The following is a 24,479-nucleotide window of genomic DNA, read 5'->3' as shown; positions in this document are numbered from 1 at the left end:
CAAAGAGGCACTGAATTTGAAGGTAGGCCATGAAATACATCCACAGGTACACCTCCAATGTCAATTAGCCTATCAGTAACTTCTAAAGCCATGACATCATTTTCTGGAATTTTCCAAGCTGTTTAAAGGCACAATCAACTTAGTGTATGTAAACTTCTGACCCGTTGGAATTGTGATACAGTGAATTATAAGTGAAATAATCTGTCTGTAAACAATTGTAGGAAAAATTACTTGTGTCATGCACAAAGTAGATGTCCTAACCGACTTGCCAAAACTATAGTTTGTTAACAAGAAATTTGTGGAGTGGTTGAAAAACGAGTTTTAATGACTCCAACCTAAGTGTATGTAAACTTCCCACTTCAACTGTAGCTCTGGTTAGACATGCTATATAGTTTGTCTGTGCATTCCATTATGAGAAAGTTCCTAATAATTCAGTTGATAGTTAAGTTCAATCAAAAGTTTAGAACTTATTCTGTTCTATCCAGTCAAGTGGCTCTTAGACCAAACCCCAACAGGAGATAGGAGTCTTTTGCGTTGGGAGACGTACCTTCTCGTAAGACCACCCTCTCGTAGGCAGAGAAGCGAGTGGTGACAGGGGTGGCAGTCAGATCCTCTCTGCTCTTACGGAGGTCCTTCTTCTTCGCCGCCCTTTGACCCCTCAACCTCCAGAAGTCTCCTCTGTCATTGGCTGTTCCTCTCTGGGCATTCTGCACATTTGACATTTGTTCCGCCCTGAGAAGCAGAGAACACCAGGAATCATAAATTAGCACTTAGTCTCAATCATCACAAATTCACACAAATTGCCATTTTCAAACACTTGGGTGAAAACTTGGTAATTCCATCAGACATGGTTAAAACTACTGTCAAGGTAGAGAACATCGCTTCTAAAATTGAGATCATATGAATTACTACATACGGTGCCAACTGAATACAAAGCCAAATTAAACAAATATCTTCCAACATTGTTATAGGCTACATACAGTATGATAATAGATAGGATTATTTCACCTACATATTAACAGACATACATTTTTAACATGATCAAAATAGTCTGCTATAAGCACAGCACTAAATCATTAATAACATGATTTCCTATTTCACCATTACGAGTTCTTAAATAACCTAAGTTAATTATTTATTCAGGCAGCCATAGGCTGCAGATGGAATAGGAGTCTTATGATTGTGTAATTATGTATAAGTAGCCTCAATCATTTTTATAATTGTAATTATGAGTCAAAGTGCCTTAAAATCATGTAACACGTAGCCTACAGATTGCAAGGTGCAGCCTGTGTACAAATATTGAAGTCTGGTCCACTCATTCAATGCGACACGTTTCAACGTCTACCTTAAAATGTGTTATACAGTGTTGGGATGGCGACTTGGGAGATATATGTGCGAGATGGAATATTCCATCTCCTGTCCAGCTTGTTAATCATCTCTTGAAGCCGTCTTTGCGAACTGTACAAATAGGGACCGTGTCTTTGGCTATGTGATGGGTGATAACCTCTGATTTCTGTTCTGCAGGATGTTTCTTCGTAGGCCTTACACTTGAAAAACGCATCGGCAATCAATGCCTTTTTAACCGCACGCTCTAAGCGGGGATGATTGTGATTGGCCAGCATGTGCAAGCCATGCAGCGAGTGAGAGACCCCGCTTGTGATTGGTCAGCATCCTCTGTGCATGTAGAGAGTGAACAGTCTAGTGCATCTCATTGGAGGAGGTACCGTAGTCTAGTTTTTGTAGTATTAATAGTGTCAAAAAAAGGGAAAATCATGGCCTCTTGCGATATGGATATTGCACATGTCAATAGCTCAATTTCAATCTGAATTTGATTCCACGTGCAGCCCTACCTCAAATACACACAAGTTCTCCTGCTACAGAGTGATCAAATTAAAATCTTACATATGTATGCGCACACACACCTGCTCTTGTTGGGGATGATGCCCTTCTCCAGCAGCTGGTTGTCTTTGTCAGTGCGGATGGCCAGCCAGTTGCCCAGCTTGCCATCATAGAGTGTGTCAGTCACATTGAAGATCTCTCCTCGGGAGAAGGGCAGGCTCTGGGGAACCTCTTTCTCATACTCAAAGTGGGTCCTGATGAAGAACGAGTCCCCCCTGCCCGATGCCAGGATGTCCTTATAGACTGGACCAGAGGACAGGCACCACAAGCATCAAACCACTTCACCTGCAACATGAACTGAAATAAAATGACAGATTTGTCTTTATCTACAGAGTGAAGCCGTGACTCACCATCAGGTTTGCTCTGAGCCAGGATGGTGACATCATCTCCCTTTGGAATCTCCAGCAGGTACAGGACAGCATCCTCACGCACCATGCCCCTGAAGTCCATGTTATTCACCTGACAGACACAAAGACATCAGAAGACATAACAGAGATCATATGTAAAGCACTCATGAACAGACATGAGGAATTTCACAAACATTCATATTTATTTAAGGATCCACCCGTTTTTCTTTTATTCCCCGCCTAAAATGACATACCCAAATCTAACTGCCTGTAGCTCAGGCCCTGAAGCAAGGGTACTGTATGCATATTCTTAATACCATTTGAAAGGAAACACTTTGAAATTTGAAAGAAATGTGAAAGGAATGTAGGAGAATATAAAACAATAGATCTGGTAAAAGATAATATACTGCTCAAAAAAATAAAGGGAACACTTAAACAACACATCCTAGATCTGAATGAAAGAAATAATCTTATGAAATTCTTTTTTCTTTACATAGTTGAATGTGCTGACAACAAAATCACACAAAAATAATCAATGGAAATCCAATTTATCAACCCATGGAGGTCTGGATTTGGAGTCACAATCAAAATTAAAGTGGAAAACCACACTACAGGCTGATCCAACTTTGATGTAATGTCCTTAAAACAAGTCAAAATGAGGCTCAGTAGTGTGTGTGGCCTCCACGTGCCTGTATGACCTCCCTACAACGCCTGGGCATGCTCCTGATGAGGTGGCGGATGGTCTCCTGAGGGATCTCCTCCCAGACCTGGACTAAAGCATCCGCCAACTCCTGGACAGTCTGTGGTGCAACGTGGCGTTGGTGGATGGAGCGAGACATGATGTCCCAGATGTGCTCAATTGGATTCAGGTCTGGGGAACGGGCGGGCCAGTCCATAGCATCAATGCCTTCCTCTTGCAGGAACTGCTGACACACTCCAGCCACATGAGGTCTAGCATTGTCTTGCATTAGGAGGAACCCAGGGCCAACCGCACCAGCATATGGTCTCACAAGGGGTCTGAGGATCTCATCTCAGTACCTAATGGCAGTCAGGCTACCTCTGGCGAGCACATGGAGGAAATGCCACCCCACACCATGACTGACCCACCGCCAAACCGGTCATGCTGGAGGATGTTGCAGGCAGCAGAACGTTCTCCAACAACGTTCTCCAGACTCTGTCACGTCTGTCACTTGCTCAGTGTGAACCTGCTTTCATCTGTGAAGAGCACAGGGCGCCAGTGGCGAATTTGCCAATCTTGGTGTTCTCTGGCAAATGCCAAACGCCCTGCACGGTGTTGGGCTGTAAGCACAACCCCCACCTGTGGACGTCAGGCCCTCATACCACCCTCATGGAGTCTCTTTCTGACCGTTTGAGCAGACACATGCACATTTGTGGCCTGCTGGAGGTCATTTTGCAGGGCTCTGGCAGTGCTTCTCCTGCTCCTCCTTGCACAAAGGCGGAGGTAGCGGTCCTGCTGCTGGGTTGTTGCCCTCCTACGGCCTCCTCCACGTCCCCTGATGTACTGGCCTGTCCCCTGGTAGCGCCTCCATGCTCTGGACACTACGCTGACAGACACAGCAAACCTTCTTGCCACAGCTCGCATTGATGTGCCATCCTGGATGAGCTGCACTACCTGAGCCACTTGTGTGGGTTGTAGACTCCGTCTCATGCTACCACTAGAGTGAAAGCACCGCCAGCATTCAAAAGTGACCAAAACATCAGCCAGGAAGCATAGGAACTGAGAAGTGGTCTGTGGTCACCACCTGCAGAACCACTCCTTTATTGGGGGTGTCTTGCTAATTGCCTATAATTCCACCTGTTGTCTATTCCATTTGCACAACAGCATGTGAAATTTATTGTAAATCAGTGTTGCTTCCTAAGTGGACAGTTTGATTTCACAGAAGTGTGATTGACTTGGAGTTACATTGTGTTGTTTAAGTGTTCCCTTTATTTTTTTGAGCAGTGTACAAAGAAGAAGAAAAAAAACATTCTAGCTACTGTAAATTGGACAGCGCAGTTAGATTAAGAAGAATTTAAGCTTTCTGCCAATATCAGATATGTCTATGTCCTGGGAAATGTTATTGTTACTTACAACCTCATGCTAATCGCATTAGCCCACGGAAGGGACACCGATCCCAAAGAAGACAAAGACTAAGAGTTAACCCTTCCCCTACCTTCATGATCTGGTCCCCTGTGTGAAGACCCTCCTGTTCTGCAGGACTGTCCTCCTGAATGCCTGCGATGAAGATTCCCACATCATTTCCTCCCGCCAGCCTCAGCCCCACGCTCTCCCCCTTCTGGAAACGCACCATCACCGTGTTGGGTCTGGACAACACACAACCCATTTAAGACAACAGGCAAGTTATAAAATTTTGTACATTTCTATTCATAATCTAGATTAGAGTACACAACTCTTGAGTTAATAGTGAGTCTGTACCCTAGACCCATTCTCTGTAGATTTGCTTGTGGAACCAACACTTACCCGTATATCTCCTGATCCTCTATGCTTGGCGTCAGTGGCACCTTTGGGGCAGCGTGGACTTTTGGGGCAACAGTTACTGCCGGTGCTGAAAAACAAAATGGAAATCCTCATTGGTGAGCATTGCTACGATGGATGTGTAAGTTAACTGATGCACTGCTTATATAACAGATAAATGTGATAACGGGAAATAAAAAAAATGTACCATATTCAGTTATTCAAAGTCATTGTGCTTACCTGGGGGTGTTTCTGGGCGGGGCTCCACCCTCTCTGCTGGCAGAAGGGGCGTGTCCTCCACAACTCTAGCCGGTTTTCGCGCCGGCATGGCGAACGGTGTCGGCATAGCGCCCATTTTAGCCAGCCTGCTGGGAGGTTCCTCCCTGATCATAAAAACACACATAATCCCATGATTCTCAAACAGTACAGCTACAGTAGGCTTTCATCTTCTCCGAAATGCCATAGTGATGGAGTACAGATACTCAACGTAAATATCATCTCAATTTGACAATATTATATGGTACAGTACATAAGAGTGATCCATACTGCAGGTGGGAGCAGAGGGTGACTGTTTACCTGGGTTTGTCTCTGAGCCTCTCATTGGAGGAGTGGGAGGACAGGTCTGAGTGGGGGGCCCGTCGGTCATCCTGTGGCGAGTAGGAGCGATAAGACTCGATCTCGGAGATATCTGGAACACAAAATATTACCAACATCTAGTTCCTCTTCAGACAGATCACCCAAGTCAGGCTTTATACACGTAACACAAACTCAACTTTTCCCATAAGAAATGTTACATTTGGTATTAGTGGAGTGGAGAGAAACAGACAAACACAGCAAACCTCAGACAGTTCCGTTTCTTGCAGATACCTGACACAGACAAGCACCCCAGTTCTCAATACAGAAGCTGCAGTTCCAATCTTAGATCGCACATTTATTTGCTACATTTCAGACCATAACATAATGAAATTCTGTCATATTCAATAAGTGGATTATCGGGGGGGGGGGGGATTATATTCCCCTGCCAAGCGCTCACACACCACGTCCCTGAATGGACCGAAGTGGGTCAGAAGTCCCTGGGTGTGTGACAACGCCCCCCCCCCCCCCCTCAAACGCTTTGGGTTAGCGCATCACCCCACCCTCCCATTTAATTACACAACCCAATCATAACCTGCACTTTGATCACGTGACAAATATACCGAAATAGAGCCAGTAGCCATAGAGACAGCCAGGTGACACTGAAGAGAACACGTTCTCTTTATCATGCATTATTTCTATAGAAATGTGAAATGTTATTGATGGAATAGACTAAAATGTCATCAACAAGGTGTCTGCTTGGCTGACATGCATGGGTATACCATTTCATATTCTCTCTATACCAATGACAGGTCGGGTGGAAGGTGAGTAAAGTTGAAACAAAACTTTATTATCCCTAAGGGGAAACTTTTTGTTGTTGTTGCCAGAATCAAACAAAAAGAAAACAGACAATTCAATAAAACCAGACATGGACAGGACAATAACACAACCGAAAACATACATTTTCATATCAGTAGACAATACAGAAGGTTAAAACACTCAATGAAAGACTTATACAAAGCACTGGGACCGTTCTGAATCTGTCCACATAAAGAGGTATTTTTCCTTAAAAAGGAAAGGAGCTGCTGCCACAGAGACTGAGAGTGGAGGGTCTCTCACCATCGAGCTCAGAGTCGCTGTCTGCCAGGGGAGGAATCCTGACGAGGACCTGTCTCCTGTCTCTCTGCACCACCAGCTGCAGCTTTCCTCGAGACTTCTCGATCAGCTTCCCCGCATCGCTCAGAGACAGGTTCTCGGTCACCGTACCATTGATCTGACACAGAGAGAGAGAGAGAGTCACATCACATTCACAGTGTATCGTAGCAAACGGTCACCATACCATTGATCTGACACAGAGAGAGAGAGTCACATCACATTCACAGTGTATCGTAGCAAACGGTCACCATACCATTGATCTGACACAGAGAGAGAGAGTCACATCACATTCACAGTGTATCGTAGCAAACGCGCATAATATCTGAAGCCCACTGTGCGAGACGGATCATTCTTAAGTAATATGGCGAGGAGATAAATCCCATTATAGTTTTTGGCCAACATAACATGTAACTTTTAAAGAGGCAGCAGTGAAACAAGGAGATTTAACAGTGGTCTGTATGTGAAGCCCTTCCTACCTTCAGTATGATGTCTCCCTCCTGGAGGTTGCCATCCCTGCAGGCCAGACCTGTACTGGTCATCTCCTTAATGAACAGCTGACTGCCCAGACGCAGACCATACTCTACAACACACACAAAACACGTGGTGTAAATAGAAAAACATGGCTTAACTGATAGTAAACATTTAGCACAGGCAGTCTTAGAGGAATGAGCATAGTGGAGATATCACTGTAAATATGGAGTGTTAGTACAGTATGTATGTATGTATGTATGTATGTATGTATGTATGCATGCATGTAGACCTTCATTGGGCCTGTTCTTCAGCAGCAGCACGTTGAGGGGTTCCTCCAGGGGCTCCTGCTCCCGAGGGGGGCGGGCTTTGGGGACTGGCATGGCGGTGGGCGAGGGTGAGCGGTCCAGACGCTCCCTGCTCCCGCTCCTCTTCATCTGCTCTTTCCTGTGGTCGTGGTCACTGGGAACACGTTCACGGTTACGTTCAAAGCTGTGGTCGCGACCATGGCTGCGGGCGGGACTGTGACCGGCTCTGTACCGTCGGTCGGGGCTGTTAGTGCGGTCCAGAGTGCGTTCACTACGGAAACGCCTGTCGGGGCTGGGGTCGCGGTCAAGGGCCCGTTCGCTGCGGTAACGCCGATCGGGGCTGTGGTCGCGGTCAAGAGTGAGGTCGCTTTTGTAACGGCGGTCAGGGCTACGTTCACGGTCCAGAGTGCGACCCATGCTCCCGTCTCGTCTGTACTGCCTGTCTGGATGGAGGTCCCTCTCCATACTTCTGCCCCGGTCATCTCGACCGTAATCACGGTCAAAGCCCCGTCCCTGATAGCCAGCGTCTGTGTAACCACCCCTCTCCTGGCTGTGGTCGCGGTCTTGATGACTGCTGCGTCCGCTGTACACACTGCGGCGGTCCTGCTCGTAGTCATAGTCATCGTTGTAGTCGTTACTGAAGACGCGGTCATCAGGGGAAGGGGCGCGTTTCAGCAGGTTCACCGGAACCTTCCTGGGCCTCTTGACCGTCTGTCAAAAACAAAGACCACATCAGGAATCACTGACAACTGTTATTTATTCAAGTTGTATTTATTTGTATTTTCAAATGGTGCCCTGAGGACAACAAATTCAACATGATTCATGAACATCAGGCAGCCCATATACGTTTTGATTTAAAAGGTTTGTATCATTCTTAACTTAAAGGTGCCAAATAACTCTAAAGCTAGCATATAGGACCTGTTTCAAATGATCACTTTTATGCTCAACATAGCCACTTCATATTGGCACTTCCATGCCGGAATGGGAAAATACCCTTTATTTTTATTCAGCTAAAAATTATATATAAAATAATGGCATGGGACTTATAAGAATATATTGTCTGCTAATTGAACTAGCCTACGGCATGGCATAGTCTGACAACAGAGTAGGCCGACTCAAATTCTGTTCTTTTAAAATTGACTTCATTTTATTCATGTTTCTTTAGACCTGCCCAAAATAAATCATGGATTTATTGTGAGTGTATATTAAAATAGATTTATTGACTTTTTAAAATGAAAATGTTCCCAATACCGAACCCCAGCGGTACACCTTTTGTAATATCCAGGAAACAAGACTTAACACCATCAGAAATCAGACATTGTGTCCTGTCTGACAGTTCATTCTCAAACCACTTGCAAGAAGCCTGATCCAGGCCTATTTCAGTCAACCTTTGAATGAGAATGTGACGGCCAACAGTGTCGAAGGCCTTGGAAAGGTCTATAAACAAGGCAGCACAATGATGATTTTTAGGACCTAAGCAATTTAGCACATCTAAAACAAGTGTAGCAGCTGAAACGGTGCCATGTCCAGGTCTACCCTCAGATCCCAAACACATCTAATTGTGAATCTTGCCACCATAATCAACAACAACAAAAAATATATATACACAATGCATTCGGAAAGTATTCAGACCCCTTCCGTTTTTACACATTTTGTTACGTTACAGCCAGTAATCTAAAATGGATGAAATTACGTTTTTGTTTCTCCATCAAATCGACACACAATACCCCATAATGACAAACCAAGCCATGAGGTCGACAGAATTGTCCGTAGAGCTCTGAGACAGTACTGTGTCAAGGCACAGATCTGGGGAAGGGTACCAAAACATTTCTGCAGCATTGGAGGTCTCAGGAACACAGTGGGCTCCCATCATTCTTAAATGGAAGAAGTTTAGAACCACCAAGACTCTTCCAAGAGCTGGATGCCAGGCCAAACTGAGCAATAGGGGGAGAAGGGCCTTGGTCAGGGAGGTGACCAAGAACCCAATGGTCACTCTGACAGAGCTACAGAGTCCCTCTGTGGAGATGGGAGAAACTTCCAGAAGGATAACCATCTCAGTGGCCAGACGGATGCCACTCCTCAGTAAAAGGCACATGACAGCCCGCCTGCAGTTTACCAAAAGGCACCGAAAGGACTCTCGGACCATGAGAGACAAGATTCGCTGGTCTGATGAAACAAAGTTTGAACTCTTAGGCCTGAATGCCAAGTGTCACATCTGGAAGAAAGCTGGCACCATCCCTACAGTGAAGCATGGTGGTGGCAGCATCAGGCTGTAGGGATGTTTTTCAGCGGCAGGGACTGGGAGACTAGTCAGGATCAAGGCAAAGATGAACGGAGCAAAGTACAGAGAGATCTTTGATGAAGTCCTGAGTGCTCTGGAGCAGGTTCTCAGACTGGGGTGAAGGTTCACCTTCCAACATGACAACAACCCTAAGCACACAGCCAAGACAATGCAGGAGTGGCTTCGAGACACGTCTCTGAATGTTCTTGAGTGGCCCAGCCAGAGCCCGGACATGAACCTGATCAAAAATCTCTGGAGAGACCTGAAAATAGCTGTGCAGCGATACTCCCCATTCAACCTGAAGAATGGAATAAACTCCAAATACAGGTGTGCCAAGCTTGTAGTGTCATACCTAAGACTCGAGGCTGTGATCGCTGTCAAAGGTGCTTCAACAAAGTACTGAGTAAAGGGTCTGAATATTTAAGTAAAAGTAAAGTTTTTAATTTGTAAAAAAAAAAAATGGACATTTCTAAAAAGCTGTTTTGGGTTTGTCATTATGGGAGTAGTGTTTAGATTGATGTAACAAAATGTGGAAAAGTCAAAAGGGTGTGAATACTTTCCGAAGGTACTGTATGTCAAATACTCACAACTTTGGCTACTTTTCCACACTTTCTGAGGGTCTGTACAGCGAAGGAGTGTGGCACGTTGTCCATGGGAATGGCGTTCACCTGCACCACCCGGTCATTCTCACTACAAAACACAATTAACATACGAGGATATACAAACTGTACACACATTAGCTCCTGAAAATGACAGAACACTTGATTTCTTATAATAACTGATTGACAAGAAGTACGTACAATAGCAGGCCATCGGCGGGCCCTCCCTGAAGTACGTCAGATACCACTATGGACATCTCCCCGCTTTCCTCGTTGGGGTTGTCCCGCCCCCCAGACACTGCAATACCAAAACCCATCTTGGGGTCCTGCAGTGGAGAGGACATGTATTAGAGATGTGTTTGTATGGGTGTGCGAGTACCTGTGTGACCTCGTCTGTTCAGGTTAGTGTGTGAGTAAATGTATCTGTCTGTCTAGGTTTGTGATGAAGTCTTTATGTAAGATAAGCCATACATCCTACCTAGTGTTTACGTGTGTGTCTCTCCTTGTTGTCTGTGTGATGTACCTGCCCCTGTGCTGACCAGATGTGATTAGAGCAGAGATTTAAAGACCCCCATCTCCTCTCCCATCTGTACTAAAAACATTCCCTGCTCCGCTCGCGAGAGTTTGGCCGACAGCGTCGGCATGTGAAGGTCGGTCGATAATTCTCTATGCTATGCCAAACAGTACCTATTCTGTAACAGCGAAAGGAGCATCACATTAGCCCGTCACACTCACTCTCTCTCTCTCTCTCTCCTCCCCGCTAGCAGATTGTATGACAGCTGGATGTGGAAGGGTCAGTGATGTGGTGGTAAAAACACAAAGCAGCTTTATAGCCAGAGCAGAGTGAGTGGAGGAGACAATGAGCATGAGCGCCACACGATTAACTGTCCTGGGCAGATGTGATTGCATGCATGGCATTATTCCAGTCTGTGTGCTGTAGACGGGTGAACATGTACTAGAGTGCGTCAGATGTTCTGAAACACATCTTAAAAAAAAGGACCCACGGTGTATTGCATTGTAATCTGGTGGTGTAGCTGCGCATGACAATTACAATTCAATTCTGTTTTGGTTATAAAAGTACACATTGAAATGTGATCCAGTTGCAGTGAAGAGTGTTGTAGTGTGTTCTGGTTGCAGTACTTAAAACGGGTTGTATTGTGTCGTAATCCAGTGTGGTGCTGTATGTGTGTTGTTGTAAAGCTGGACTCACCCTCTGCAGCGTTACTGTGTACTGCTCCCACACGGTTTCCTCCATGACTGGGCTCTATGGGAGAAGGACACATTCCACAGTAAACAGGAGATAACCATGTGTCTCTCTCATTTCAACAGGACATACTGAGGTGCACACTATTAGCCCATGAGGGACCATGCCAAACATCATGCTCAAAATCTCATATACCCATCAGAAAGGTCACATAAGATAGCACTCTGCTTTTCCCGGCACAAACAAATTCCATGTTCCCAATCTGAGCACATGGTACAGTACACACCAAATAATCAGCAGAGTCACACATGGACTACTGCCACCCTCAGCCTTACACAAACCATCCAATACAGTACACATACCAGCTGAAAACAGAAAACTTGACCAAAGTACCCACCCACATTTTAACCAACTACTGCACCCACCATGAAACACCTGCTTATCGGTCTACCTTTCCACCCAGAGACCACCTGTCTAACTAGAGCCAAGCTGGAGTCACTCACGAGCCCCTGGAGGATACGGATGGCCTTGTAGGTGTGGATCCATTTCCTGTGCAGGTGGAGGACAGTCTTCATGGTTCCTTCTCTGCTCTATCTACCTCCACTGATTCTTGGCTCTGGCTGCCTGAGCTGCTACGCCACTACCTCATCCATTTCCACAGCAGCAGTGGCAGCAGCCACACCCTGCATTTATCTGCCTGCCTAGCTTTGACGTAAGCTGTATTCTGCTGGCCTACATTCAGCCCAAATCCCACCGTCCACAGAGTGTAAACACACAACTGCAAACGCGGCGATGATTAAATACACATGCACACAAAATAACGTGCATAGAGTCACCAAGATAATCGCACACCGACATATACAAATGAGTATATGCAGATGTACGTGTAAACGCATTTAACTCAAATAGGGCAAATCCATTTTAATTCAATCACTTTTTGACAGCATCCCTTCTGATTTAAACGGAACCTAATTTTCCCATTGTAGAAGTGGTCAGAAAGTGACTTTTTTGACCCAAATGCCAAAATATTCAAGAGAAAGGTGCACAAAGTTGACCCATTTTTCATACACCATCATACCATGTTGTCATCACTAAAAAAGATAAACGGTTGAAATTGATGTAATTTAAAAGCTTACAAAACAGGGTTGTCTAACCATTTTAGAGTGCATGTAAAAATATGACAAACATAACATTTTTTATAATTAAAATGTAATTTCACAATAATCTCAAGCACCACCCCAATATCAACATGTGAAAATGGCATGTTTCTATGTATTAAAAAAATATCCTTTCTTTAAGTGTTTCCAATGACATAATCAACCAATTCGTAGACAATTTGTAGGCAATGCCTACTCACAATTGGTCAAAAATCACACGATGAAAACCGACGAGGTCATTGGAAGCACTTATCTTCCTCGTGATTTTTTTTAACTACAAAACATAGAAACACACCATTTTCAAATATGTTGAGGTGGTGCTGGAGTTGATGAATATGAAGTTGAAAATGGTTTAGTTCCCCTTTAACGTCAAGTATCTAAAAACACAAACTCTGATTGTTTACATAGTCGCATACATTGTAGCGTAGACCCTATTTTACATTAGCTAACGCGTTCGTTTTCTGCCTGCCATTGGATGAGACAACATGCTCTTGAATACAGGGTGGGCGTCATGTTTTGGCTGATAAATGCACTAAAATTTGAATAAAATTTACATTTAAACTTTCAAAATGATACCAAAAAGGATGGTTGGATGTCCACTCATCAGAGCATGTTGACTTGAATGGGAATATATGCTGTTTTAAATTATACTGTCAATCCTTCATAGGAAATCTATTGAAATCATAGAAATATAGTTAATAGAATAGACATCAAGACCTATCATTTAAAAAGATTATCTGGTACTTTTGTATACTTTAGAGTCAGTAGCTCTGAAAGTAGCACTCACCAGCCAAAAGTGGTCCCCAGAAATTGCATACTACATCACATACAGTACAAGTCAAAAGTCTGGACACAGCTACTCATTCAAGGGCTTTTCTTTATTTTATTTTTTACTATTTTCTACATTGTAGAGTAATTGTGAAGACATCAAAACTATGAAATAGCACATCATGTAGTAATCAAAGTGTTCAACAAATCCAAATATTTTTTAGGTTGTTCAAAGTAGCCACCCTTTGCCTTGATGACAGCTTTGCACACTCTTGGCATTCTCTCAACAAGCTTCACCTGGAATGCTTTTCCAGCAGTCCTGAAAGAGTTCCCACATATGCTGAGCACTTGTTGGCTGCTTTTCCTTCACTCTGCGGTCCAACTCATCCCAAACCATCTCAATTGAGATGAGGTTCGGGTGATTGGAGGACAGGTCATCTGATACAGCACTTGGTCTTTTACCAAATATGGTAATCTTCTGTATACCACCCCTACGTTGTCACAATACAACTGATTGGCTCAAACGCATTACGGAAAGAAATTCCACAAGGCACACCTGTTAATTGAAATGCATTCTAGGGGACTACCACATGAAGTTGGTTGAAAGAATGCCAAGAGTGTGCGAAGCTGTCATCAAGGCATAGGGTGGCTACTTTGAAGAATCTCAAATATAAAATCTATTTCTATTTGCTTAACACTTTTTTGGTTACTACATGATTCCATGTGTGTTATTTCATAGTTTTGATGTCTTCACTATTATTCTACAATGTAGATATTAGTAAAAATAAAGAAAAACCCTTGAATGAGTAGGTGTCCAAACGTATGCTTGGTACTGTATGTGCACCATGTCATTGCTCTCTCCCTCTGTTGTGTTGACAGAGACGTTGGGCCTGCCCTGCAACCTTATTGGATATCACTGGGCAGGCCTCTTGCTAGCCGTCACTCAAATGCGAGGGGCTGAAGCTCATTGGCTAGAACTCAAATTGCTAGGGGGCTGGCCCACGTGGGGAAAGATTTAGGGAAAATTGCACAGCATAGCTTCAAGAGAACAGTCGCTTTCAAATTAAGGATTTCTTGGCTAATTGAGGTAAGACCGTAATTATGCTCATAGATTATGCATATATGAACTACACATTGACACATCCAGCAAAAAGCGGGAGGTTTTAAAAAAATGCTTTCTTAGTCACCAAAGTACCGGAGCATGTTTTTAAGTTAACATTCGCTTGGTGGGTGGACCAGCAGTCATCTTTGTTTTTTGGTAGTAATTCAAAGTTACAATTTCTATTAAATTAAAATGTCAAATGGTCTACCAGCTAACTTGCAGTGGTTTGAAGGGATAGGTCCAGTCTATGAATTATATTTCTGTTTGAAATGACACCCACCCTCTATTTAAGAGAATGTTGTGTCTCAACTGATGGCGGACACAACACAAAAACCTCAGATGATGTGAAATGAGGTCTAAGCTACAACATATGCTACCATGTATGCGAATATTTAAAAAAACAAAATGGAGTTTCTGCGTTTAGATAACTGACACATGAAAAGGATTGTTTTGGATTGTTTTGACAACAATTGTTTGTAATCATTTCAATTATTTGTGTTGGCATTCAGTTCCAAAAAGTCACTTCTTCCATGGGCAAACATGTATGGAAGGTTTAAAATCAAAAGAGATGTCAAAAAATGATTGAATTTAAATGGATATACCCAATATGCACACACAAAAGCAAACGTTTTCACCACATGCTTTAAAATCACATCCTTTATTCTTGTTCAGACAAAACAGAACAACAAATGTCATGCACACACACACACACACACTAGAATAAGACAACACAAACAACCATACATATCTGCTACAAAGCCTTACACAATACACATGCCAGGTATGCCTATAACTCCAGCACTGCAATTCTATACAGTTCCCATCATGGTGTGGTTTTATCTACAGGGCAGCCATCCTAGCCATCAGACGAGTCCACTCTGGAATGTCTTCTTGTAGCAGTACGCCCTCTACTTGCAGTACAGCTAGCTACACTACACAGAGTGCCCAAATGCACTCTATCAAAGACACTAACAGATTTCAAGGGGTAACTTTTACCTACAGTACTGGATTAAAACCACTAGTAGGCTAGGACCTTAGAGTTATTTCTAACTTGTCAGAAATGTCCAGATCAACTAACCCATGTCAGCTAACACTTTATTGTAATGTTACTCAAATATTACAAAACACATGGCAAAATGTGTAGAATTGCAAATGTTCTCTGTCAACAACACGGGGGGGGGGGGGACAGTTTGTGTCATGAACAGTGCTTGTGCCCATAGAAATAGACGTGGGGGAAGATGTTACCCAATGCTGGAAGAAGAGTCTGAGTTAAAACGTTTTTTAAAGACTCTGTAAAACAAGTCAGAGTGCCAAAAGAGACGACAGTATTAGGATGTACCAATTCAAGATGGGGGTAAGTGTCTCGATATTTTTATCTCAACAAATACGTAGACCTATAAACGCAGTCCATTACCACAACCAAATCATTTATATAAAAACACCCCCAACTAATGTTCAAACCAATAAAATACAACACGCATTCATTATCGTTTGGAATTCTGTCAATTTTATTTTGACAAAATGGATCCTTCCAGATTATTTTAATAGATGTTTTGCCCCTGGGTGTCCCAAGACTAACAGAGGCAAGTCAGTCAGTTCCTAAATGGACAGTATGATTGTTAGTTGTAGAGATTTAGTGTTGTAAAAAGGACAGGTATTTCAATCTAACAATGCAAGCTGAATAAAAATATTAATACGCGGGTGTGTCGGTCCAATATCAGATTCAGAGCTGTCAAATGATGTAGCCATCAAGCGTAGCTCCATATCATTGCATCAAAGTAAAGTAGATAACAGTGCTACTAGTAGCCTTGAGCAAACAGCATTTCCGGTTGCACATGCATTTAGCACAATAATCTGTTGTGATGGGTGGCCTGAATCTTTTCCTCTGAGTTCTCTTTTAACTGCTTCTATGGAAGAGTCCTAATATTCCTGGTTAAATATGCATTGGGTGGGGTGCGTGGGCCAGCAACTTCCAAATAGGGCTAAGGGACATAGGCCTTGGATACATTGTGAATGGGAACATGAATAACTGAAGGACGATCCAAGGTAATAGATATCCAGCAGAGATTTTCAAACTGACTTTTAAACCATATCCTACTGCCAAAACCACTCTCGATTTCCTGTTTACCGAGTAGATCACAAAATGGCACTGTGTAAATCATATGTCCAACCACACGCACTCACGGTCTTAGGGCAGAATAGGATGAGTAAAGAATACATGTACAAAGTTCGCAGAAATGATGACGTACCGTCAGAATAGCAGAGTAGCTGGGTGAAGAGAGTCGACGGAGACACAGGTACTGGGCTTCTTTGGTCCAGTAGAACCTATCCCAGGAGCAGCTAGATCGGTACAGGTCAGTGTTGGACTGGTCAGTACTGGATGGGTCCCTGTGGGGAGAGACAAAAGAGCGTTCGATAGTCATTATTCAACATTAAGATCAGAGTTCAACTTTGTATAAGGGGTTTAAATTGTCAACCTATGTAAAATGTAGCACGGAAGAAAAGAGTAGAAACTAATTAAGACAAATATTTGTTATTGTAATGGTGGAATCAATTAGCATAACGTACTGTTACTTTGTATGTCTGTGCATGTGTAAGAGTTGCTTCCGTCCCTCTCCTTGCCCCAACCTGGGCTCGACCAAGGGACCCTCTGAAAACAACAACTGCCTCCCACGAAGCATCGGTACCGATCGCTGCACAAAAGCCTTGGCCCTTGCAGAGCAACGGCAACAACTACTTCAAGGTCTCAAGAGCGTGTGACGTCACAAAATGAAACGCTACTAGCACGCAACGCTAACTAGCTATCCATTTCACACCGGTTACACATGTACTATAAATACCTTATTTTATTGATTAACATCTGTATTATTGAATGTCATGTGATACGGACGTGTGGCAATAAAGCATTTGTCTAATGCTATTTATTCTGCCCGTTGAATGAAAAAAAAAATACACAATTTTTTTTTTTTTATTGATTGCATTGGTAAGAGGGCAGAGGGGACAACAAGGAGAGCCAGTGTAGCTGTAATCTGTTTGCATTTGAGCCAAACATATGCTCTGCTATTTGGACTTGTGTCAGAACAGGAATAAATACACTGAACAAAAATATAAAAATGCAACATGTAGATCCCATGTTTCATGAGCTGAATAAAAAAAATCCCACAAAACCCATATGCACAAAAATAAGAATTTCTGCACAAACTGTCAGAAACCGTCTCAAGGAAGCTCATCTGCATGCTCGTCGTCCTCACCAGGGTCTTGACTGACTGACTGACTGCAGTTCGACGTTGTAACCAGCTTCAGTGGGCAAATGCTCACCGTCGATGGGCACTGGCACGCTGGAGAAGTGTACTCTTCACGGATTAATCCCGGTTTCAACAGTACTGGGCAGATGGCCGACAGCGTGTATGGCATAGTGTTGGCGAGTGGTTTGCTGATGTCAACGTTGTAAACAAAGTGGCAGTGCGGTTATGCGAACACAATTGCATTTTATATGATGACAATTTGAATACAGTGACAAGATCCTGGAGGTCCATTGTCGTGCCATTCATCCGCCGCCATCACCTCATGTTTCAGTATGATAATGCACGGCCCCATGTCGCAAGGATCTGTACACAATTCCTGAAAGCTGAAAAAGTCCAAGTTCTTCCATGGCCTGTCACTCATTGAGCATGTTTGGGATGCTCTGGATCAACGTATACGACAGTGTGTTCCAGTTCCCGACAATATCCAGTAACTTCACACAGCCATTGAAGAGTGGACAACATTCCACAATCAACAGCCTGATCAACTCTCTATGCGAAGGAAATGTGTCACGCTGCATGAGGCAAATGGTGGTCACACCAGATACTGACAGGGGTTCTGATCCATGCCCCTATCTTTTAAAAAAGGCATCTGTGACCAACAGATGCATATTTGTATTCCCAGTTATGTGAAATACATAGATTACTGCCTAATGAATTACAATGTACTGATATTAACTGTAACTCAGTAAAATCTTTGAAATTGTTGCATTCATATTTTTGGTTTGAGCAAATGCTCTGCTCGTGTTGTTTGCCTTTTCCTTTCCAACTATCTCCCCAATACCCTGACCCAAGCAGTGTTTAGATGTGCAGGGAAACTACAGGCAAGATTCTATCAGCATATATTTATTTTTATTTAAATTTTACTTGACTAGGCAAGTCTGTTAAGAACACATTTTTATTTATAATGATGGCCTACCCCGGCCAAACCCTAACCCGGATGACGCTGGGCCAAATGTGCGCCGCCCTATGTGACTCCCAATCACGTCCGGTTGTGATTCAGCCTGGAATGAGACTACACGATTAGGAAATCTCCAAACTAAGAATACTGCAACCTATGCATCTTGGGAGAATGACTAAGACCCATGTTGTGCATAGTGAATTACTGATCTACAACAACCTCAAAAGTGGGTGAGGGATCACACACACAAATCCTCAGTGGGTGAGGGGTCATATAGCACTTTGTGACGTGCTGATGTAAAAAGGGCTTTATAAATACATTTGATTGATAAATAAATATATACACACACAGCACACACACACACAAACTAAAGAACGGTTCCATAATGGATCCAGTGATTGACTGGGTCAGCTATGGAGAGCCATGAGACTCACAGGATCTCTGCTACATTCATCTGCTGTGCATTTACAGTCACACTCAAAGCTCTATGACCTGAGCTGGAACTAATGACAACACATATGCTCATGATGTAGCATGTAGGCTAGTACCATCTGGCTGAAACATCTATACATTACAAATCATGGTTGTCAATCGCCCAGAGACATTCTGGCGCGCACACGCACACACACACACACACACTTGATTATTTGTAGTGCAAATGATTCAACTACATTAGACGTGCAGTAAATGCTTGTACTTGAATCCACCAGTTAAGCTACATACACTAAACAGTAGACCCACATTCATTTCACGCAAACACGCTCATATGCCACACCTCTGCTTCACTCACCCTGGGGGTTTCCATAGTTTCCTCCCAGGTGGTAGGAGCTCTCTTTTGTTGAGGGGGACGATCCCCATGGCCGCCTGCATGATAGTAATGAATTTCTTAAACTTCATCTTTGAGCCCTCAGTCATTTCTTCACTTACACCCCATGCTACTCACAACGGTTCCACGAACGTCACACTTCCCTCCGTAATATTCTAAACCCCTGACTACCAACCCTCTCTCCCACCACTGTGCTCACTGCCATCACACATACACACTACACTGAACCCTGCCCACTAGCTACTATATGTGCGGTAACGAGCCCTGTGTCCCCTACCATCAGCTCTGACAGATGTATTTTCCCCCTCAGAGAAACAAAATGGACAATTACAGCCACATTACAGGCGGTGGGCAGGCCCAGAGGGGATGACAACAAGTCACTCTTATACAATTCTGGAGATCTCTTAACATTACACTAATGAAAACGCTGCTGCCGGGATAATTCTGGTACTAAGCCTTGATAGATCATGTATGCACCCCGCCCCATTTTCTCATAATCCCCACGGAGGCTTAGTCCTCTGGCCATTAACACCCAGAGCCCCTCATCATCATTACACACACACACACACACCTTTCCATCATCACACCATACCCTCTTCAGCCCCAACAGATCATTCATCTAGCATGTGACAAATACAACAGGTACGTACGTACCTTACAGTGAAATGCTTACTTACAAGCCCTTAACCAACAATGCAGATGGATATCGGTATTCCCAGTGATGTGAAATCCATAGATTAGGGCCTACTGAATTTATTACAATTGACTGATTTCCTTATTTATTTATTTTTGTAACTTTATTTAACTAGGCAGGTCAGTTAAGAACAAATTCTTATTTTCAATGACGGCCTAGGAACAGTGGGTTAACTGCCTTGTTCAGGGGCAGAACGACAGATTTGTACCTTGTCAGCTCGGGGATTCGATCTTGCAATCTTTCGGTTACTAGTCCAACGCTCTAACCACTAGGCTACCTGCCACCCCATGAACTGTTACTCAGTTAAAAACGCTGAAATTGTTGCATGTTGCATTTATATTTTTGTTCAGGATAAATGGAATGACTCGGATTAACGTACAGAATAATACGAAATGCTTTGAGACCAGTTTATGTAATGATGTCCCTGACCCTGAGGAATCACTGAGACAGTCAACATCCCACAGTTGAGAACTAATCTAAGTAAAGCGTGCAGTGATTTTAGGAAATCATTTAGTAAATGAATGCACACAGATAGTAAAGCTGAAGGTATCACGATGAATGGTGATGAATCTCATTCTAAAACAAATGCCTAAACCTGCAGCATTCAGAACTGGCCATGACTCCGATCAAAGAAGGCCTCACATTAAAACATACATTCAGTTCTTACAAACATAGTCTGGGCATGTAGACTGAAATAAAGAAATGGAATAAAAGGAGATGATATATCTCAATAAATCTCTTCTCCACATGGTGTGTAGTGAACCTTATCTCAAAGTGATGTTTTGACTGGGATTTGCTATTCTGAATGTCTCGGTGCTTTGGGTTAGACATACCCATAGCCCAATAAATGGACTAAAGGAGTCAAACATTACTCCTTATAGTCAGTCCAAGGACCCTATATGTTCACGGTAAAGTCTACACTTGTTGTATTCGGCGCATGTGACGAATACAGTTTGATTTGATGTTCTGTTAAAAAGGGTAATTGGCTCTGGATGTCAAAACAGCCAAATACTCTCGGGCTGGGCGGTATACCGTATTTTACGATATACCAGTATTGATTCACGAACAGGTTTGGGTTTTTACTTTACCTTCTATAACACTATTTGAATGTTTTGTTTGTTAAAATGTAATACACTGTGCGTAACGTTTATTTTTATAATTTACTTCACTACTTAATTTAGTCGTCTCTCTCCATGCCGCTTTTCCCACACAGACCGAGTACCGCCCCGACACTCAAGGAGAGGAGCTTTGTTGTTCCACGACTGAGACACTTGCGTTCAATCTAGCACATGCAACAATGTTGATGACAACGACGCATTTTTAACTTTGCTTCTTAATATAAATTAACTAGTGTTCTATAAATTACACTATTCGTTTGTATTTCTTACATCTGCAAACAGCTAGTTTGTCTTTTCTTAGGAAGTTGGGCCTAAATCGTGTTAGCCACCAATGCTAATCGCTAGTTAGCTGGCTAGCAAATAAAATGTGCTGAGTCAGAGCAAATGTAATTAGCTAAACAGCCTGATAATACCAGTGATGGTGTAGACCTAAATCAGCATGTTGTTTGTGCAACAGTATCTTCTAAATCAAAGCCGAATATGCAAAGAAAGAATGTTAGCTACTTCATGTAGCTAAGTGAAATCATTCAATGTGGCCAAAGATTATTGGGAAACTCTTATCAACACTGTTCCTACCCTATCACAATAACTCCTCACTGGCATTTTCAATCATTGTCATGTCAAACACTATTCAAAGTGCCCACTATTATATTGTAACTATATAATTAGAATAATCATTCTAGTTCCATGATTCCAACAGTTCACCCATGTGTTAAAAAATAAGGCAAAGAGTTCAAATTACTCTGCAAGACACCAGTACCCAAAGTGATAGCCTAAATTGCAATGCCTACAAGTTGAAGTCCTATTTTATTTGGATAGGCCTAAATTAAACATTGAATTATTAAAATGATAGTCTGAAGACCTTTGCAGAATTTCTATGATTTTGAATACACACATATGGATTTCAATAAACAAATGGATAAGACTGTTCTATTCTCGTTGATTTAGTTCCTATTGCAACTCAGGTAAGTTACAGAATGAATGACATACTGAACTAAATGGAGGATGAATTTAATGTTAAAATATGTTTGAATATGAGTTGCATGCATCATGCATGCTCTGCACTTTTTCTTGCTAGTAGGCATTCATTAGGGTATAATGACTGACTAGAAGGGCATATTCTGAGGCTGAGGGGTGCTTTTCCAAAGGTGCATGGTGCTGCTGCAAGCAGATCACACGCTCTTCAACTGGGCAGCAGTGTCGCGAGGGGAATAGCCTATACGGAGACTACCTAAAACCACTGCAACAGAGTTATTGTAAAGTGTGGTAATAAGTTTATGCCAGACATAGCCTCTGCTTAGCCTCTCCCTAGTTCATTTCAAAGTCTATATGTTCATGGCCCGATTCATACAAATCATGTAAAATTATTTTAAATTCATATTAACCCACCCTAAAGAATATGCTTTGGCAAGATTGAGTGATGAAATAAATGTCCAAATATTCAATAAAAAATATATTTTGAGTGTCAAAAGCCTCCAGTGGTCATACATAATTAATAGATTCGCCAAATATATATTATAGTCTGTTTCATTATTCCTGGTATATTTAAACTACTGATTATGATTGCAGACAGAGCCCAGAGAATGGGATGGTGCAATATTGAATTTGTCATATTCTGATAAGATGCATGCATGGGGATGTCCACATCTGTAGAGATACACCTAGCGGACTGAAACTTCACTGTTGTTGGCATAATACAGCTAGTGTTATAAAACAGACTTGGCAAACAAATCCATTACATTAGCTACCTAAATGTGAAGTAAACTCAACTGAGGAGTAATAGAGACTCCTAACTTTGAAACATGCAGGGTACCTCTTTCCGGTCTCCCTGACCATTTTTTTAAATACTGTGTTATACTTGTTAGCGTAGCACTCCTCACAGGCCATTTGGTGTACATTTTTTGTTGTTGGTGAGATGAAACTGCCAAAACTCTGAAAGGTATTATTGTACGTCAGAATTGCAACGCAAGATTTGTTGAAGAATAAAATGTAAGTCCGTAATCGTAACATGGTGTTTGTATGTTCACTGATTCAATTTCACATTGACGATTCATGCATGGCTTTTCTTACTATCCTAACGATAGCTGCCAAAAGGTTGAACGTAACGCAAGCAATGCGTGTTCATGTGCATCGGCAAAAAATAAAATAAAATACATACAGAAGAAGCTTTCATCCAATGACTTGTGTGTGTAACATAACGACACAGTCATGATCAAGGGCTAGAAACACCCATAGCCACACTCAGACACCAGTTAATATTTACAGAATTATAAATCTGTATAAAATAGGTTTAAGTTGCCCCAAAAAGCAAGAGTGGATGAATAGTTGAATAGGTCAACTACTAGACATGAATAAATGGAAACGGTTCAGTAGTAACATTTAGTTGAGGTCTCCTCAATGTAGGCCAAATGGTAACGTTTCTGTAACAGAATAGCCCTCGTGAATGGGCTACAAAGGACAAACAATGAGGCAGGCCCAAGCCTGATCAGTTATAATTGTACTATATTTTCAGAAGTTTGATGTTTTTCTTTAGTAATAAAGCGCATGATATGGCTACTGTGAACAATGGTCAATACCCAAATAAGGCAAGAGAAGCAAACTGAGCGATTATACACTACGTTACGAAAGGCAGTTTCGAAGTTTGACTTACCTAATGGAAATTCTAGATATTTGGTCGTTTGCTGGAAAACCACGATTAAAAACCGAATATGATAGTACACCAGCAGAAGGTGAGTTTTGACGTAACAAAAAAGCAGTTCGTTTTGCGGCAATGCTTTGCGTTTCCTGGTTTTTGCAGGTATGGGCGTGTTGTTGAAACTGCAGGTGAGTCACGCACGGCGCTGTAGACTACCACGTGACCATACGTAGGTGAGTTCAGTTCCGTCGAAGGGCATGAGTCACCCCTCAATTGTAAACTTATATAGCCCACTTCCGGTTAGGATGTCCACACTCCACTGTGAATTGTACAGAAACTGAATGTCAGCTCATTAATATGTAAGGTGAGACAAAGCCTACTCACTCCTGCCAATCACACACTCCTTAGAATTCAAAGTAGGGCCTAATCAGCACTGAAACTGTATGAATCATACCTGGGAAGTGAAACATAAAAGGAAACTCATCATCAACTCAACCATTTTTTTCTCAACCATGACCACCCCTACCTACATGTTATCAATAGGCTACAATTTTGATTCAGTGCTTCTACTTCTGGTTTGATTGCAGTTTGTGGTTTAAAAACATTTTTTTGCCCCCTCATCAATCTACACACAATACCCCATAATGACAAAACGAAAACAGGTTT

At 42.6% G+C, this 24,479-nt stretch overlaps 1 protein-coding gene across 3 annotated transcripts in view; it reads right to left on the bottom strand.

The window, feature by feature from the left end:
- Positions 1–24,028, bottom strand: part of LOC106563322 (tight junction protein 2) — a 29,895-nt gene extending 5,867 nt beyond the window's left edge. For 2 of the 3 annotated variants that reach the window (XM_045689963.2, XM_045689962.2), the window contains exons 1-15: positions 23,829–24,028; positions 16,587–16,725; positions 11,317–11,370; positions 10,308–10,432; positions 10,095–10,197; positions 7,211–7,937; positions 6,927–7,030; positions 6,415–6,568; positions 5,299–5,410; positions 4,963–5,105; positions 4,729–4,813; positions 4,421–4,571; positions 2,250–2,358; positions 1,923–2,142; positions 548–732 (exon numbers count right to left, since the gene is read on the bottom strand). In XM_045689963.2, the coding sequence (XP_045545919.1) occupies positions 548–732; positions 1,923–2,142; positions 2,250–2,358; positions 4,421–4,571; positions 4,729–4,813; positions 4,963–5,105; positions 5,299–5,410; positions 6,415–6,568; positions 6,927–7,030; positions 7,211–7,937; positions 10,095–10,197; positions 10,308–10,432; positions 11,317–11,361 (2,263 nt within the window). In that variant the 5' untranslated portion in view covers positions 11,362–11,370; positions 16,587–16,725; positions 23,829–24,028. The remainder of the gene's footprint in view (positions 1–547; positions 733–1,922; positions 2,143–2,249; positions 2,359–4,420; positions 4,572–4,728; positions 4,814–4,962; positions 5,106–5,298; positions 5,411–6,414; positions 6,569–6,926; positions 7,031–7,210; positions 7,938–10,094; positions 10,198–10,307; positions 10,433–11,316; positions 11,371–16,586; positions 16,726–23,828) is intronic. The other variant, XM_014128832.3, reaches the window with a different exon arrangement.
- Between the last annotated feature and the right edge of the window lie 451 nt (positions 24,029–24,479).

The sequence above is a fragment of the Salmo salar genome, chromosome 11, assembly GCF_965601325.2.
Source record: "Salmo salar chromosome 11, fSalSal1, whole genome shotgun sequence".
NCBI classification, from domain to species: Eukaryota; Metazoa; Chordata; class Actinopteri; order Salmoniformes; family Salmonidae; genus Salmo; species Salmo salar.
This window is presented reverse-complemented; position numbering and strand designations above follow the sequence as displayed.